This window comes from Quercus lobata, chromosome 11 (genome assembly GCF_001633185.2).
Source record: "Quercus lobata isolate SW786 chromosome 11, ValleyOak3.0 Primary Assembly, whole genome shotgun sequence".
NCBI lineage: Eukaryota > Viridiplantae > Streptophyta > Magnoliopsida > Fagales > Fagaceae > Quercus > Quercus lobata.
Genome location: NC_044914.1, coordinates 24,803,394 through 24,818,522, shown reverse-complemented (window position 1 = coordinate 24,818,522; position 15,129 = coordinate 24,803,394). Strand labels below are relative to the sequence as shown.

The 15,129-nt window shown below is 37.2% G+C and overlaps 1 protein-coding gene across 3 annotated transcripts in view; it reads right to left on the bottom strand.

Moving 5' to 3' along the window:
- The window catches only part of LOC115968038 (MADS-box protein JOINTLESS-like), a 28,426-nt gene that overhangs the window by 3,848 nt on the left and 9,449 nt on the right, over positions 1–15,129 (bottom strand). For all 3 annotated transcript variants that reach the window (XM_031087228.1, XM_031087229.1, XM_031087227.1), the window contains one exon: positions 2,564–2,642. In XM_031087228.1, the coding sequence (XP_030943088.1) occupies positions 2,564–2,642 (79 nt within the window). The remainder of the gene's footprint in view (positions 1–2,563; positions 2,643–15,129) is intronic.

Below are 15,129 nucleotides of genomic sequence, written 5' to 3'. Positions count from 1 at the left end.
CGATGGTTTCTCTATGGTTTTCCATCACCATTGTTGGGGAGTTGTGGAAAGAGATGTCTTAGCTGTGTTTGAAGAGTTTTATCAACACAGTAAGTTTGAAAAATCTCTCAATGCAACGCTCATAGCCTTAATCCCTAAAAAGAATGGTGCCTCCAATATTCGAGATTTTAGACCTATTAGTTTGGTGGGGAGTGTTTACAAGATTTTGGCTAAGGTTTTGGCAAACCGCCTAAAAGAGGTGTTAGATAAGCTGATATCTGAGTCTCAGAACAATTTTGTGGGTGGTAGACAGATACTTGACTTAGTTCTTATTGCTAATGAGTGCATTGATAGCAGGGTGAAGAATAAGACTTTGGGGTTTATTTGCAAATTAGATATGGATATGCGTATGATCATGTGAACTGGGAGGCTCTTCTAGATTTATTGAAGAGAATGGGATTTGGGATGAGGTGGGGTTGGTGGATCCACACTTGCATATCTACAGTCCAATTCTCTATCTTGTTTAATGGGTCTCCTGCCAATTTCTTTGGGAGTTTGAGGGGATTGAGACAAGGGGATCCGCTATCTCCCTTGTTGTTTCTGGTTATAATGGAGGTCTTCAGTAAGATGATGAAAAGAGCTGAAAGGGCTAGTTTGCTTCAAGGTTTTAGAGCTGATGGTAGTCGGGGTGGAGGGGTTTGTATCTCACATCTTTTGTTTGCAGATGATACGATTCTGTTTTGTGATGTAGATGAGGAGCAGATTCTACGTGTTTGGATGCTTCTTCTTTGTTTCCAGGCAGTGATAGGTTTAAAGGTTAATGCGCTAAAAAGTGAGATGGTTCCCATTAGGTAGGTGCCTAATGTCCATGTTTTGGTTGAGATTTTGGGCTGCCGGATTGGGTCTTTGCCTGTGACCTATCTTGGTATGCCATTGGGGGCATCCTACAAGTCCCCTACCGTTTGGAATCCTATCTTGGAGAAAGTTTAGTGTAAGTTGCCTAGATGGAAGAAGATGTATTTGTCAAAAGGTGGAAGACTAACGTTCCTTAAGAGCACTCTATCTAGTCTTCCTACATATATTTTTTTTTATCTCTTTTTACCATCCCTATGCATGTGGCCAATAAAATTGAGACCTTGCAAAGGGATTTCTTGTGGGGGGATGCCAAGACACATTTGGTGGGATGGAACAAGGTGTGTGCACCTTTGGAATATGGTGGGTTAGGGGTAAGGAAATTAACTACTTTTAATAAAGCCTTACTAGGGAAGTGGTTATGGCAGTTTGGGATCGAGGAGACAAGGTTTTGGAGAAGGGTTGTAGCACTAAAGTTTGGGGAAGATTGGGGGGGGGGGGTGGATGGACATCCAAGCTAGGTAGAGGGGTACACGAGTGTGGCTTGTGGAGACGTATCCGTATGGGTGGGGAGGAATTTAGCAAAAAATATTTGGTTTGAGGTAGGGGTGGGAGATAAAGTTAAGCTATGGACAGATCTATGGTGTGGGGAGTCTCCACTTCAATTGACTTTTCTGAATGTGTATGGGATGGCTTCCAATAAAGAGGCATCGGTGTCCTCTTCTCTTGATCGGTTAGGGATAAAGGCACGGAGAAGCTGGGATGTTCATTTTATTCGGAGACCAAATGATTGGGAAATGGGTGGAGTGGATGATTTTCTCCGCACCTTGGGTTCAAATCTACCTCCCACTAAAAATGGAGATCGTATGCAATGAAAGTTGACAAAGAATGAAGATTTTGATGTCCGATCGTTTTACAATAAGTTAAGAAGACCTTTGCACGTTATTTTTCCTTCGAAAGGTGTATGGAAGGTTAAGGCTCCTCGGCGTGTCTCCTTCTTTGTGTGGATTGCTATGTGGGATAAGATCCTTACAGGTGATAATTTGAGGGGTAGAGAGATGGATTTTGTTGATTGGTGCATTATGTGCCGTTGTAATGGAGAGACAGTGGATCATTTGCTTCTTCATTGTGGTAAGGCTCATAGGTTGTGGAGTTTGGTGTTTAGATCCTTTGGGTTTTCATGGGTCTTGCTAAGAACGGTTGCAGATACTCTCTTTGGTTGGTGGACTTGGCCTAGAAAACATTCATCTAGCATTTGGAATTTAGCTCTTTTGTGCTTAATGTGGTGTCTTTGGAGGGAGAAAAAATGGAGGACGTTTGAGAACTTGGAAATCTCGAATGACCAATTATTGGCTTCTTTCAGTGGCTCCCAATTTGACTAGTCTAGGGCTTGGGGAATCACCTCTAGTGACTCTCTCCCTATGTTCGTTAGCTCTCTCCTTTGTATTTAGTATCTTTTCCTTTCTTTTTTCTCTCTTCATAATTTTCTTTATCTGTATTTTTTCTCTGCCTCATGTTTTTTTGCATAAGGCAATGTTTTTGAATATATATCCTTATTACCTATCAAAAAAAAATTTTCCTCCAATCCTTTTGGTGGACTTCAAACTTCTCCTTGTGAATTAAAGGAACCTCTTATGGATTCAATAGTTATTATCTCAAAGTAGACATAATCTATTTCTTATTACTTTCCACCTCATTTATTTACCAACTAAAAAACTTTAAAACGTCATACCTGTAGCTCAAGAGACAGTTGGTCCATTTTACCAAGATTATCTGGATGTAGATTTTGCCTTTCAATTACCTGCTGCATACTTCATACAACATAAGGATAGCACATTCAATTCTTTTATCTCTCTCTCATTTTAATAAAATGAAAGTGCGGATGAACTTACAAACTACTAGTACATATTTCTGACTCATATCTAAGGAAATAAAACTTGAGTTGGTGACTGAAGAATTTATTATTATCTCAAGTTGGCATCTCTGCCATTGTCTGCAGGCCAATTGTGTTTTCCTAATTAAAATGTGAAGCACAAGTGATATTTATATTGATTAACAAAAACTATGTGCAAACTTCTAATTTGGTCAAACTATAAAAGGTGAACATCTATATGAACTCCTAAATTATTTATATTGATTGACACAAGGGGTACATTATGATGCAAGGAGCATTAAAATTATTTAAGATTTATTTTTGAATGTAATTTTTTTTTAACTTTAAATTTTAAATTGAGCTTTATTGTTAAGGGTTTTAGGTGATTTGACTAGGAGTTTTTCTATATTGGTGTAATCCCTAGACCCTATTAAACTAGTACTCCTGTAATTGTGAAAGGCAAGACAATTTGAATTAGAATAATATGAATATTTGAGAATGATGACTTTTTCTTTGTTTGGTAGTGATGCCAAATACACTTAGGTGGTGATGCCTAGGGCTTGCAAGCAAATTTTAGGAGGTGGAGCGTAAAGTTTGTCCAGTTTATCCTTTTATTCTTCTTTTATCCTTGTTTTCCTATTTTATTCTACATCAACTTGGTATTAGAACATCTTATCCCCTCCACCCAATTCAAATCAGTACAAAAAGGAAAAAAAAAAAAAAAACTCCATCCATTAGCCCAATTTTCGAAAGAAGAAGTGAGATTAGCCAATTAAACCTAGAAACGATCAAGTTCTTTAGCAGCAACAAGTAAAGTTTCAGTCTTTGTATTTTGTGGCTAAAAATGACTTCCTTTGATAGAGACTTTGAGGCGCAGCTTAAGGAGGATGTGAAAATCCTCCTTAACTCCTATTCCTCCATTGATAACCACCTCACTCTTATTGATATAGACAAAAATTTGTCAGCAAATGTGGATCAAGCACCATCCAAATCAATGAAAGATGCACTTTTACCCTCAATGAAGGCATTGGTCACTAATGAACTTTTCAGTTGCATCTTGCATTACTTAGATTATGAGGATAACAACACCAGATGCCCCATATGATGATGAGCAAATGAAGGAAAAATTTTAGCTGATTGTAGCAACATTTGAAAACTTTTCTATTTGTCTCATGTGCCCAATTGTTACCATATGAAGGAGGTTTCAATTCTTGACACTGTTGCAAAGGCCCGGTCATGCTTGGTGATGTTGGACCTTGAGTGTGATACATTGATTGTTGAGATGTTTCAAATTTTCTTTAAAATAATTAGGTCCATCTATTCACTTGTTGTATTTTCGGCCATTTTAACAATTATGTCTCTGGACATATATAAAGAAATTTCCTTGATTCTTCTCAGTCCACTTTTAGCTAGTGTATGAAAGGACTCAAAGCTGGCGGGTCTAGGAGATCGATTATTATCCCTACAGGCAAGGAGAAAAATGGTTGGAGGACTTTTGGCCTTGAACTTAGAAAGATGTTGAATCCTTCCCAATATGTGGTGGGTGGAACTGGTCTTCCAAAATTTATTCCTTAGGTGCATAGGCATTATTTAGAGGCTCAAAACTCTAGAACTTTTGCTGAAGCTGTGCAAGGCTTTCATGGAAAAGTAGAGGATAGAAAGCAGCTAAAGCAATTAGGTACCACTATCAAGGGGAAGATGACATAGTTAGGAGAGGAGAAGATGGTGGTGAATCCGAGACTTACAGGTGCCAAGGTGGGGGATTTTCTGGTGGGCAAGCCTGATAAGATGGTGGTGGAAGGAGGGGATAGGAGGGAGCAGTGCATTAATGAGAAGACAGAGGTAGGTGAGCAAAATCAGGCAGAAAGTAGGATACGTTTCCCAAGTTTTAATTTGAATTCAAAAGCCTATGAAAATAGGAAGAAGAGTTTTGTAGGGAGACTATGCTGGACAGGGAGTGGTCTTATCGAGAAGGTTGAGGTGATAGGGAGGAGATGGGTTTCCTGGGATAGAAAGAATGGAAGAGCTCAGAAGTACAGATGGGTATCACGAGCTGGTAAGGAATTGTGTAAGGGTAAGTTGGGTTTGGGCCCTAACTAGCTGGCAGCCCAACTTCCTATTACTGTGTCATGTTCAGGCCTATATGTCATAAGCCCAATAACCATTGAGTCTGGGGAATGTTCCGTTAATTGTGTTGAGCCCTTATTCTCAGTCAATATTTACAAGAAAGTTGGGAAGAGTCCATGGGCGAGTCTGATGAGCTTCGAGATGCCGATGCAGGTGGCTAGAGGTCCCAGGTGGTCATCGAAGGTACGAGTTCAGGCCGTAAATGGTGGATCGTGCTTACCGGTGTGTCCGATGCCACCAACGAGCCTTACTTTACCGATACAATAGGTGCATCACACCGGTGTACTGGTGGTTTCGCCACATCAGGGTGGCGTGTCGCCGGTAGGAGTGTCGGGGTGGATCGAGTCTCCTCCGATGATGGTTTTCAGGCTCAACTCTGATCGAAACAGCATTTTGGGCTCCAATTCGTTGTTGGGTGGGTTGATTTCTAAAGGTAAGAGGACGGTGACTCTCGTTTTTGTGTCAAGATTGGTTGGACCTTCTTTTCCCGTTCCCTTTCTGGAGGTGGTGCAAGCTGGAGCACTGGGTTTTGGGGTTTTAGGTCAGGAGGTTAATTCTTCCTATAGTAAGGAACTTTTTAGCCTTCCTAGGGAGGTCATGCTTGTGGAGGAAGCAGCTAATTTTTCTGTGGGTTTTGGTGAAATAGATTTCTCAGTTGGCCTTCCTCTGCAAATCATTGCTCCGAGTGTGTCGACGAATTTGGCAGAGTTGAAGGAGGTCAATGAGGTATTGAGTATTGAGACTAAGTTAGACTTCTAGGTGGGTGAAACACAGAATTCTTGGTTTCAGTAAATTGGTTGGGTTGTCAATGTCTCAACATAAGAAGTTGTGCATTGCTCTCTTATAGAGTCTTGAATCAGTGATGGAGGCAACCAATGTGTTACATAGGAAAGCACCGGGTAGCAAAAAATGGGCTAAGTCAAAAAACAAGGGACATAGAGAGCTGCAAAACTTGATCTCTTCGGTGAATTATGATAGGAGATAGAGGGTGGTCTTGTGCTACTGTCGGTAGTTGGGGATATTTTAGTGTTTATGAAGATAAAGATGATTTCGTGGAATGTTAGAGGTTTAAATGATCCTCGGAAACGTTTTGTGGTAAAGAATTTGTTGCGGGAGTGTAAGTGTGATGTTATTTGTTTACAAGAGGCGAAGATTGCTAGCATAAATAGACAACTGGTTTGTAATTTGTGGAGCTGTCCTTATGTGGATTGGGCTGTTTTGGAGGCTAATCAGACTATTGGTGGTAATTTGCTTATGTGGGATAAAAGGGTTTTGGATAAGATGGAGGTTATGGTTGGTAATTTCTCAGTGTCGGTAAAGTGGCAAGGGTTGGGGGACGAGTTTATATGGGATTACTCAAGCGTTTATAGCCCCAATGAGAATGATGAGAGGGGCCACATGTGAGATGAGTTGGTGGGTATTCATCAGTATTGGAGGATATCGTGGTGTTTCTTTAGGGACTTTAATATTGTTTGCTTTTCTAGCGAGCGTAGGGGCGAGTCCCGCTTGACCCTGGCTATGGAAAAATTCTCTGAATTTATTGAGGATCTTAACTTGGTTGATTTGCCTTTGGAAGGAGGTAGCTTTACATGGTCAAGTGGTTCTGATCAACCAGCGATGTCTAGGATTGACAGAGCTTTGGTCACTCCAGATTGGGAGGACCATTTCCTAGATGTTATTCAAAGGATTTTACCCCATCCTATCTCAGATCATAGCCCAATTCTCTTGGAGGCTGAGGGAATGGCAAGGGGGAAAAGTCTGTTTAGATTTGAAAATATGTGGTTAAGGTCAGGGGGATTTGTGGATAGAGTTCATACCTGGTGGAATCGGCACTCCTTTGTAGGTACGCCTAGTTTCATGCTTGCAAAAAAACTAATGGTTATGAAAGAGGACATTGTGCAATGGAATCGCCAAGAGTTTGGCAATGTAGTGCATCAAAAGAAGCAATTACTGGAGGAGTTGTAAACATTAGATGCTAAGGAAGGGGATTTTGGTCTCTCTGATGGGGAGATATGTCATAGGGTAGATTTGAGGTCCCAGGTGGAGCATCTTCTTTCCTTGGAAGAAATTTCATGGAGACAAAAATCTAGGATGTTATGTATCAAGGAAGGGAATAACAACACCAAGTTTTTCCACGAAATGGCTAACTCCCATAGAAGGTTTAATTATCTGAGGATCTTGGAGGTGGATGGGCTAGTTTTTGAAGAGGATTCTGAGGTATCTAATCAAGTAGTACAATTTTATAAAAATTTGTACAAGGAGACTGAGGGGTGGAGGCCTTTTATGGAGGATTTGGAATTTGATCATATTGGGAACATGGAAAGGGTTTGGCTTCAAAGGAAGTTTGAGAGAGAGAGGAGATTCTTCAAGTTGTAACTGACTTGGATGGGGACAAAGCTCTAGGTCCGGATGGGTTTACGATGGCGTTCTATCATCATTGTTGGAGGGTAGTGGAGAAAGATGTTTTAGCGATTTTTGAAGAGTTTTTCCATCATTGCAAGTTCGAGAAATCCCTTAATGCTACCTTCATCGCATTAATTCCTAAAAAGAACGGTGCCTCTAATATTAGTGATTTTCGTCCTATTAGTTTGGTGGGGAGTATGTATAAAATCTTGGCTAGGGTCTTGGCAAACCATTTGAGAGTGGTTTTAGATTAGTTGATCTTTGAGAATCAAAATAGCTTTATGGGTGGGACACAAATCCTTGACTTGGTCCTTATTTCGAATCAGTGTGTGGATAGCTAAGGGAAGAGCAGGGTTCCTGGTGTCATTTGTATGCTTGATATGGAGAAAGCCTACGATCATGTGAACTAAGAGGCTTTGCTGTATTTGTGGAATAGGATGGGTTTTGGAGTGAAGTGGTGTAAGTGGATCCGTTCTTGCATATCCACAATTCAGTTCTTTGTTTTGATTAATGGATCTCCAGCTGATTTCTTTGGTAGTTCAAGGGGTTTAAGACAAGAAGATTTGCTATCTTCCATGCTATTTTTGATCATGATGGAGGTGTTTAGTAGGATGTTGAGAAGAGTGGAAGGAGCTGGTTTAATCCGTGGTTTTAATCTTGAGGGTAGGAGGGATGGTGGGGAACGTGTTTCTCATCTATTGTTTGCAGACGATACTATCCTATTTTGTGATGCAGATGTGGAGCAAATTCTTCATATTCGGTTGTTGTTACTTAGTTTTCAGGCGGTAACAGGATTGAAGGTCAATGTGCATAAGAGTGATATGGTTCCAATAAGGGAGGTTGTTGATGTGCATGCCCTGGCTAAAATCTTGGGCTACAGTGTTGGAACTTTGCCTATGTCGTATCTTGGCATGCTGTTGGGGGCTTCACATAATTCCCCTTCAATTTGGAATCCAATTTTGGAAAAAATTGAGTGGAAGTTAGCCGGGTGGAAGAAGCTATATTTGTATACGGGGTGTCGTTCGATGTTAGTCAAGAGTACGCTATATATCCTTCCAACTTACTTTCTATCGCTATTCACAATTCCTACTCATGTGCCTAATAAAATTGAAAAGTTGCAAAGGGATTTTCTTTGGGGTGATAGCAAGATTTATCTGGTAGGTTGGGATAAAGTTTGTGCGCCTATAGCCAAAGGTGGTTTGGGGTTAAGGAAACTTACTACCTTCAATAAGGCCTTATTGGGGAAATGGTTGTGGCAGTTTGGGAAGGAAGAGGATCGGTTATGGAGTAGGGTGGTAGCTTCAAAATATGGGGAAGAATGGGGGGTTGGACCTCTAACCTAGGTAAGGGAGTTCATGGGTGTGGTTTGTGGAGAGGTATTCACATGGGTTGGGAGGATTTCAGCAAAAATTGTCAGTTTGTTGTTGGGTTAGGGAATAGAGTGAGGTTTTGGCAGGATGGGTGGTATGGGGATCAACCTTTTCAATTGGCCTTTCCAAGGTTGTATGGTATCACCATTGATAAGGAGGTTTCTGTAGAAGCTTCTTTGCCAAGGCAGGGGGTGGAGGAGAAAAGAAGTTGGGATGTTCATTTTATTAAAGATTTTAATGATTGGGAGATGGATGAAGGGCTGCATTCTCTTCGTATTTTGGGAGCCAATACTCCTATTAATGCTGGAGACTGGATGAGATGGAAATTGAAGCCTAATGGGGTTTTTGACATCCGAACGTATTATAACAAATTAAGGAATTCTCCCTCAACTATCGTTCCTTGGAAAGCTATTTGGAGAACAAAGGCCCCTAGGTGAGTTTCTTTTTTTGTTTGGTGTCTAGCTTGGAATAAAATCCTTACGAGAGATAACTTGAGATTGAGGAGACTGGATTTTTGGATTGGTGCATAATGTACCATCATTGTGGAGAGACGGTAGATCACTTACTTCTTCATTGCGAGATGGCGTATTGGTTATGGAGCTTTGTTTTTATAACTTTTGGCTTGTCTTGGTTTATACCTAGATTGATTCCAGACTTGCATTTTGGTTGGTGGAAATGGCTAGGGAAGCATTCGTCTCAGATTTGGAACTTAGTCCCATTGTGTATCCTATAGTGTATTTGGAAGGAATGGAATCAGAGGACTTTTAAGAATTTGGATAGTTCCAGTGATCAGATACTTGCCTCTTTTAGTGGAACTCTTTTTGATTGGTCTCAGGCTTAGGGACTCACGTCTAGTGATTCCCCCCCCCCCCCAACTTTCTTTTCCTTGCTCCCTTTCTCTTTTGTAATTATTCTGTTGTTTGGTTTTCTATTATATTTTTTTCTCTGTTTTCTTCTTCTTGTACTTTCTGGGTTTGCTCTATGTTCTTCATGCATAGAGTAGACTTTCGTATATATATCATTCTTACTTATCAAAGAAAAAAAAAATCAAAAATTTTCACCTATTTTGTAAAAATTGGGGGAGCAAGTAATCACTAAGATTAATGCCTAACAAGACAAAATAATGACATCCACTCAAAAACTACCCAACAAGCTTGAGGGTAAAGCTTTATACATGAGAGATAGTAACATTGAGGCACCAAAAATTTGTTTTGCAAAGGAGATGCACGTGCCAACAACTATCTAGTTAGTACATCCTCAACCATGTGTAGTAGACCAAATTCAAGTTGTTGGTGAGTCAATACTTGATGAGGCGAAAGTTCAGCAAGAGTAGAAAAATTTTGAGGGTGCGCATGGTGTGTAGTGGATTTTACTGAATATGCTATAATCAGTCCTCTATGGTGCATGGAGACAAACAACTTGAGAATGTGGAGAAAGTGGATACAATGGTGATTCAAGTTAAGATTGTGTTGATTTTAAACATTGATTTTCTCATTTTGAAAGAGAATTATGATGTGATGGAATGCAAAGCTTTGTTATTCTATGTGATCCGAGATGTGGTTCCTATATTGTGGCAAGCATTGTGTACTAGAGTTCTAATCCTTCTCTTCTTCAAAACTCAAGGTCAAGTTTTCTTCAAACATGAAAGTATGATAGAGGGAGCATTAAAACCATCTAAGATTTTATTTTTGAATGTGAAAATAATTTTGTTTTCGACTTTAAATTTTGAATTTGGTTTTAAGGGATTTGATTAGGCTTTTTCCATATTGGTGTAATGCCTAGACCCTATTAAACTAGTACTTTTATAGTCGTGAAAGGTAGTGCAATTTGAATAAGAATAATTTGATAATTTGAGAATGATGGCTTTCTCTATGTTTGGTGGTGAATGGTGTTGTCTAGGGCTTGTAAGCAAATTCAAGGTGGTGAAGCCTAGTATTTGTCTTGTTTATTCTCTTATTCTTACTTTCCTATTGTGTTCTACATCATATTAATTTCTTACTTATTTTGTAAATTTCTAATTTTTTCAGGCATCAAATAAAATTACTTAGGCTTTTGGATTTGGTTTGAGTTATTGAATTAAAATGTTACATAATTACTGCTTGCAGGATAAATATCATAGAGTAAATACAGTTTTAGTTTTGGAAATTTTAAAGATTGAAAAGATACTCTAAAATTCAATGTAAGACTTCACAAGACTCGTGATATTAGTTTCCATGACAGTTCATCATGAAACCCAACAAAATCCTAGACATCTAGGTACACACTTCTTGTTATTTAAATTAATGTTGCTGAAAATTTTATCATTAACTACATTGAAATTCCTTTTGAAAATGCTTTATCTGGTTAATTGCAATTCTTAACAACCACAATCAAAGACAAGTTGATAAGTCCCACTAATGCACTGTAAAGAGCACAATTATGATGGAAAAGACCATGTTATTATCATGATCCTGATTAATGTGACTATAAGATCAATATTGAAACTAACATAGTACTTTTCAAATTTGAAAGAAATCTAGTTAATTGACTAAGTTATGCTACTTATTTTCATTGTGGTTTAATTAGTAATGGTGCTAAATAATGGTGTGACATGAGGTTCCCATGGACATGGACATGCAGGGTTCCCATAGATGTGCATGCAAGGTTGACATGAGATTCCCATGGATGGTGTACAAAAGGCCCATGGATGATGCATTGATGAAGTAATAAGCCCATTAGGCAAGGGAGAGTGAGTAGAACTTGTTCATGGCCCACAGAGAGGTCTTGAAGCACATAGAGAGGCAACGACTCACACACGAGGGGGAAATTGTTAGGTTACACATGTAAGTGAAGTCCCACATTGAATAAAGATTAGAGGGATGAGTAGTTAATATAACATAATTAAGCACATACCCTTTGGGCTTAGGCCTTTTGGGTTAGAGCGTGTCTCTATATGTTATGTTAAGTACTCAAGAAAACTCCCTGATATGTTTATCTTCCCAACACTGCATCCTCATTTCAAAGAATTTGGTTATGTACTCTCCTTATAAATACATGCTTCATCCATATCCTAGAACTTTCTTTTTGAAGTCTCAAATTGCAATCTTTGAGGGCGGGTTTGGCATGGTTAGCTTATGAAGGATTTAACCTTGGAGGAGAGAGGCATTTAACAACACTATCCAACCAATGAGGAAAAGGTTATTCCTAACAAGCTCGCAATTACATGAAAAATATAAAAGGTGACACAGAAAAATGGCGTCATTTTAATGGGGATTAAACAAAGCTTCAGGCATAGACATTTGAAATTGAAAAGACGGTGACTTCTCTCTTTCCCAAGAGCAATTACCAAAATATTGGGTTGTACGTGCCATTTCCAATTCCTAAGGCACTCTGGGAAGATGTCTCTATGAATATTGTTGTGGGTTTTCTAAAGACGAAAAGGATTATAGCAAGAGTCTAGATACTTATCATGTGACTGATTTTTACCTTTGAGAGACTGTAAAACATCATTGTATTTTAAAGACTATGTCATTAAATCAAGAAACTTAAGTTCAAAATCCATTTTGGGCACAACCTTTAGTTCATGTTCGCAACTAACCTTCAACATAGTTCAACTTGTCATCCTCAAATTGATCAAGCATAGGTTGCTAATCGAAGTTTAAGTGATTTTCTGAGCGTTATCCTTCCAACTCAAGTTGAATTGCTTACAATCGGTTTGCTAGCCAAACTACAAATTATAGTCCATTTAAAGTTGTGTATAGTCAAAATCCTATTACCCTTCAAAACAAAAATCCTATTAATGCTATTGACATGAAATTACTGCTTACTACTAATCATTGTAGTGGAGATAATGAGGAAAGAGTTAAGTATATAAAATTGCTACTCATGATTTTAGTGGAGACATTGAGGACAGAGTAAAATATATAAGGAAGTTGGATGAAAACGTTCAATATGATTTCTCAAACAAATTCAAAAGTACCAAAAACGTAAGCCAACAAACATAGAAAACCAGCAACTTGTAAGGAAGGTGATTTGGTGTGTATTCATCTTTAGGAGAATGCTTTCTAGTCGGATATCTTGCTAACTTTTGCCTAGAGTTGATAGTCCTTTCAAGGTACTTCAATGTTTTAACGAAAATATATACAAACCATATAAAGTCTAGTGAATAGGTCTTGCTAGCTGTTTTTAAAATATTTGGTTCAACCTTTACTTTGTATATTTTATCTTGAAATGTAAGTCATTTCTTATGCTTGGAGAGTTGTTCCAAGTAAATCATGTTTATGTCCTAGATCATGCATGAAATTAAAAGAGAGTATTATTTTGATTTGAAAATTGGCCTTTGGCTTTTCTTATATCTCTTTGCAGCAAACCTTCTAACTAAGAAAATTTTTGTAGACAACTTCTCCGAAAATACCTAACAACACAGGATAAACAAAGTCCTTCCTGCTCATTGTTAACCAAAAAAATTGCATCATTGATAAAATTTCTCTATATGAACAATCAATACCCAAAACTATTTTTCAGTAAACGATCAAATAAATATCCAATTTTTTCATAAGATTCAATGAATGAAGGGGAAACTTTAAGATTGTGAACCAAATCTTCTAATTTTGTTTTACATATAATTTTTTTATATTCTCTCATCCTTTTTTCTCCCTAAAATCAAAATCTATTGATCTTTTCTCACATTTCTTGCTATTTTCTAAAATGTATTATTTTTCCTTCGTTATGGTTATTAGGCAATGGAAATTCTAAAATGGTGTTTAAAGTTAATTCTATTTCCCCAAATTTGAGTGAACAATACTAACAAATTATTTTTTGTTTTTTATTTTCTATTTTTATTTGAGAACCTAACAAACTAAATTTTCTTACTCCCTAATGTTGTACGTTACATGACAGCTAATGCACACATTAGAACGTGATGGAGCGCCCTTATATGATATATCATGCCAATTTACAAAATAATGGAGCACCCCTGTATGATTTAATATAAGATGACTTGAAACTTATGTGGCACAGAAAATTTAATTTGATTTCAAGCAAAAAATAACAATTTTATTTTATCATTAAACCCTAAAAGACTCTTAAAAAAATAATTAAAGCCGAAATAAAATTAAAATGAAATTAAAAAAAAAAAAATAGTGATACTTTCATTAGGGCATCCTTTCAAGTATGATGTTTAGGCATATCTAATGCTATTAATATAGGCTCCTAAAATTGTGGGTATTTTTTTTTTCTTTTATTTTTCTTTTTTTTGAGAGGAAAATTTGTGGGTTGCCTATATAATGTGGCAAGATTCAAATGAAGGATTTTAATGTAGAATAGAATTTAAAATAAATTAAAATTATAAATTATAACAATGACGTTCAAATTGTAAGGACTCAAAAACTTATGTGATAAAATTTTATGAGGTCAACCAAAAGTTAAACTCCTCTAAAATACAAATGAAAATATATATGATATTTGTTTTCTATTTATAATGTAAATATGAAATATGAAAATTATGATAGTTATTAACTAGCATTTATTATGATTTTGTTTGTGTATTGAACCATATTCTAGCATTAGATATTTATTGTGATTATATTTGTATAGGAACTAAATATTCTATTATTTAAAGAGAATGACCAAGTTTCGCTACAATCTTAGTTGCATCCTTTTGCTTCAACTTCCTCCAAGACACTGACATGTGTTATTGTTTACACATTACTCACTTAATCACACTTAACCCAACCAATACTTGTCATGTGAATTGCACACATGCCTGTAAGTGTCTTAGAAGAAGTTTTAGCCTAAGGCTGCAACTAAATTTGTAGCCAAACTTTGTTCTAAAGAAAATATGATTACAAAAAATAATTTAAATTTAATTAAAAATATATATAAAAATAATAACATATAAAATTGTAAGACCTCAAAAACTTATGGCACAATATTACAAAGTCAAATTCCGGTTATATATATAATAGATTATAGAAAACTTTAACAGAATATGTTTTTTTTTTTTAATAAATATAAAATTTGACAATTATGGTAATTATTAATAAGCATGGTCAATGGCCAAATTGGTCATCTAGCTAACTAACGTCCAAAGAAAAGGGTCCATGTGTATGTGACTTCTGGATGAAGATAATGGCAAATAGTTTGTTGATGATGTCGTTCAACCGGTATTTAATGATAATGCGGTTATGCAAAGTAAAGATTTAATTGAAGAAGGTGATTGCTAACTGACCCATGTTAAGGAATATTCCATTAACATTAATGGAAAAGTTTTTGGGAACATCATTTCACAAGAAATGGCGGACAGGATTAAGTTGAAAATTGAACCCCATGTAAAGCCTTAGAGAATAGTATGGTTTAAGCAAGGTAAAGAGGTAAAGGTAATTAGATGATGTCGTGTAAGCTACAAGAAAATAAATACATTGCTTTCTGAATGAAAAAATAAATAAATAAATAAATCCTAAACACGTTAGCTTCTGAATGAGAACCTTGGATCGGCAAGGGGTCCCTTGAAACCACAAGGTAATAAGGTCTTGGAATCCACAAGAG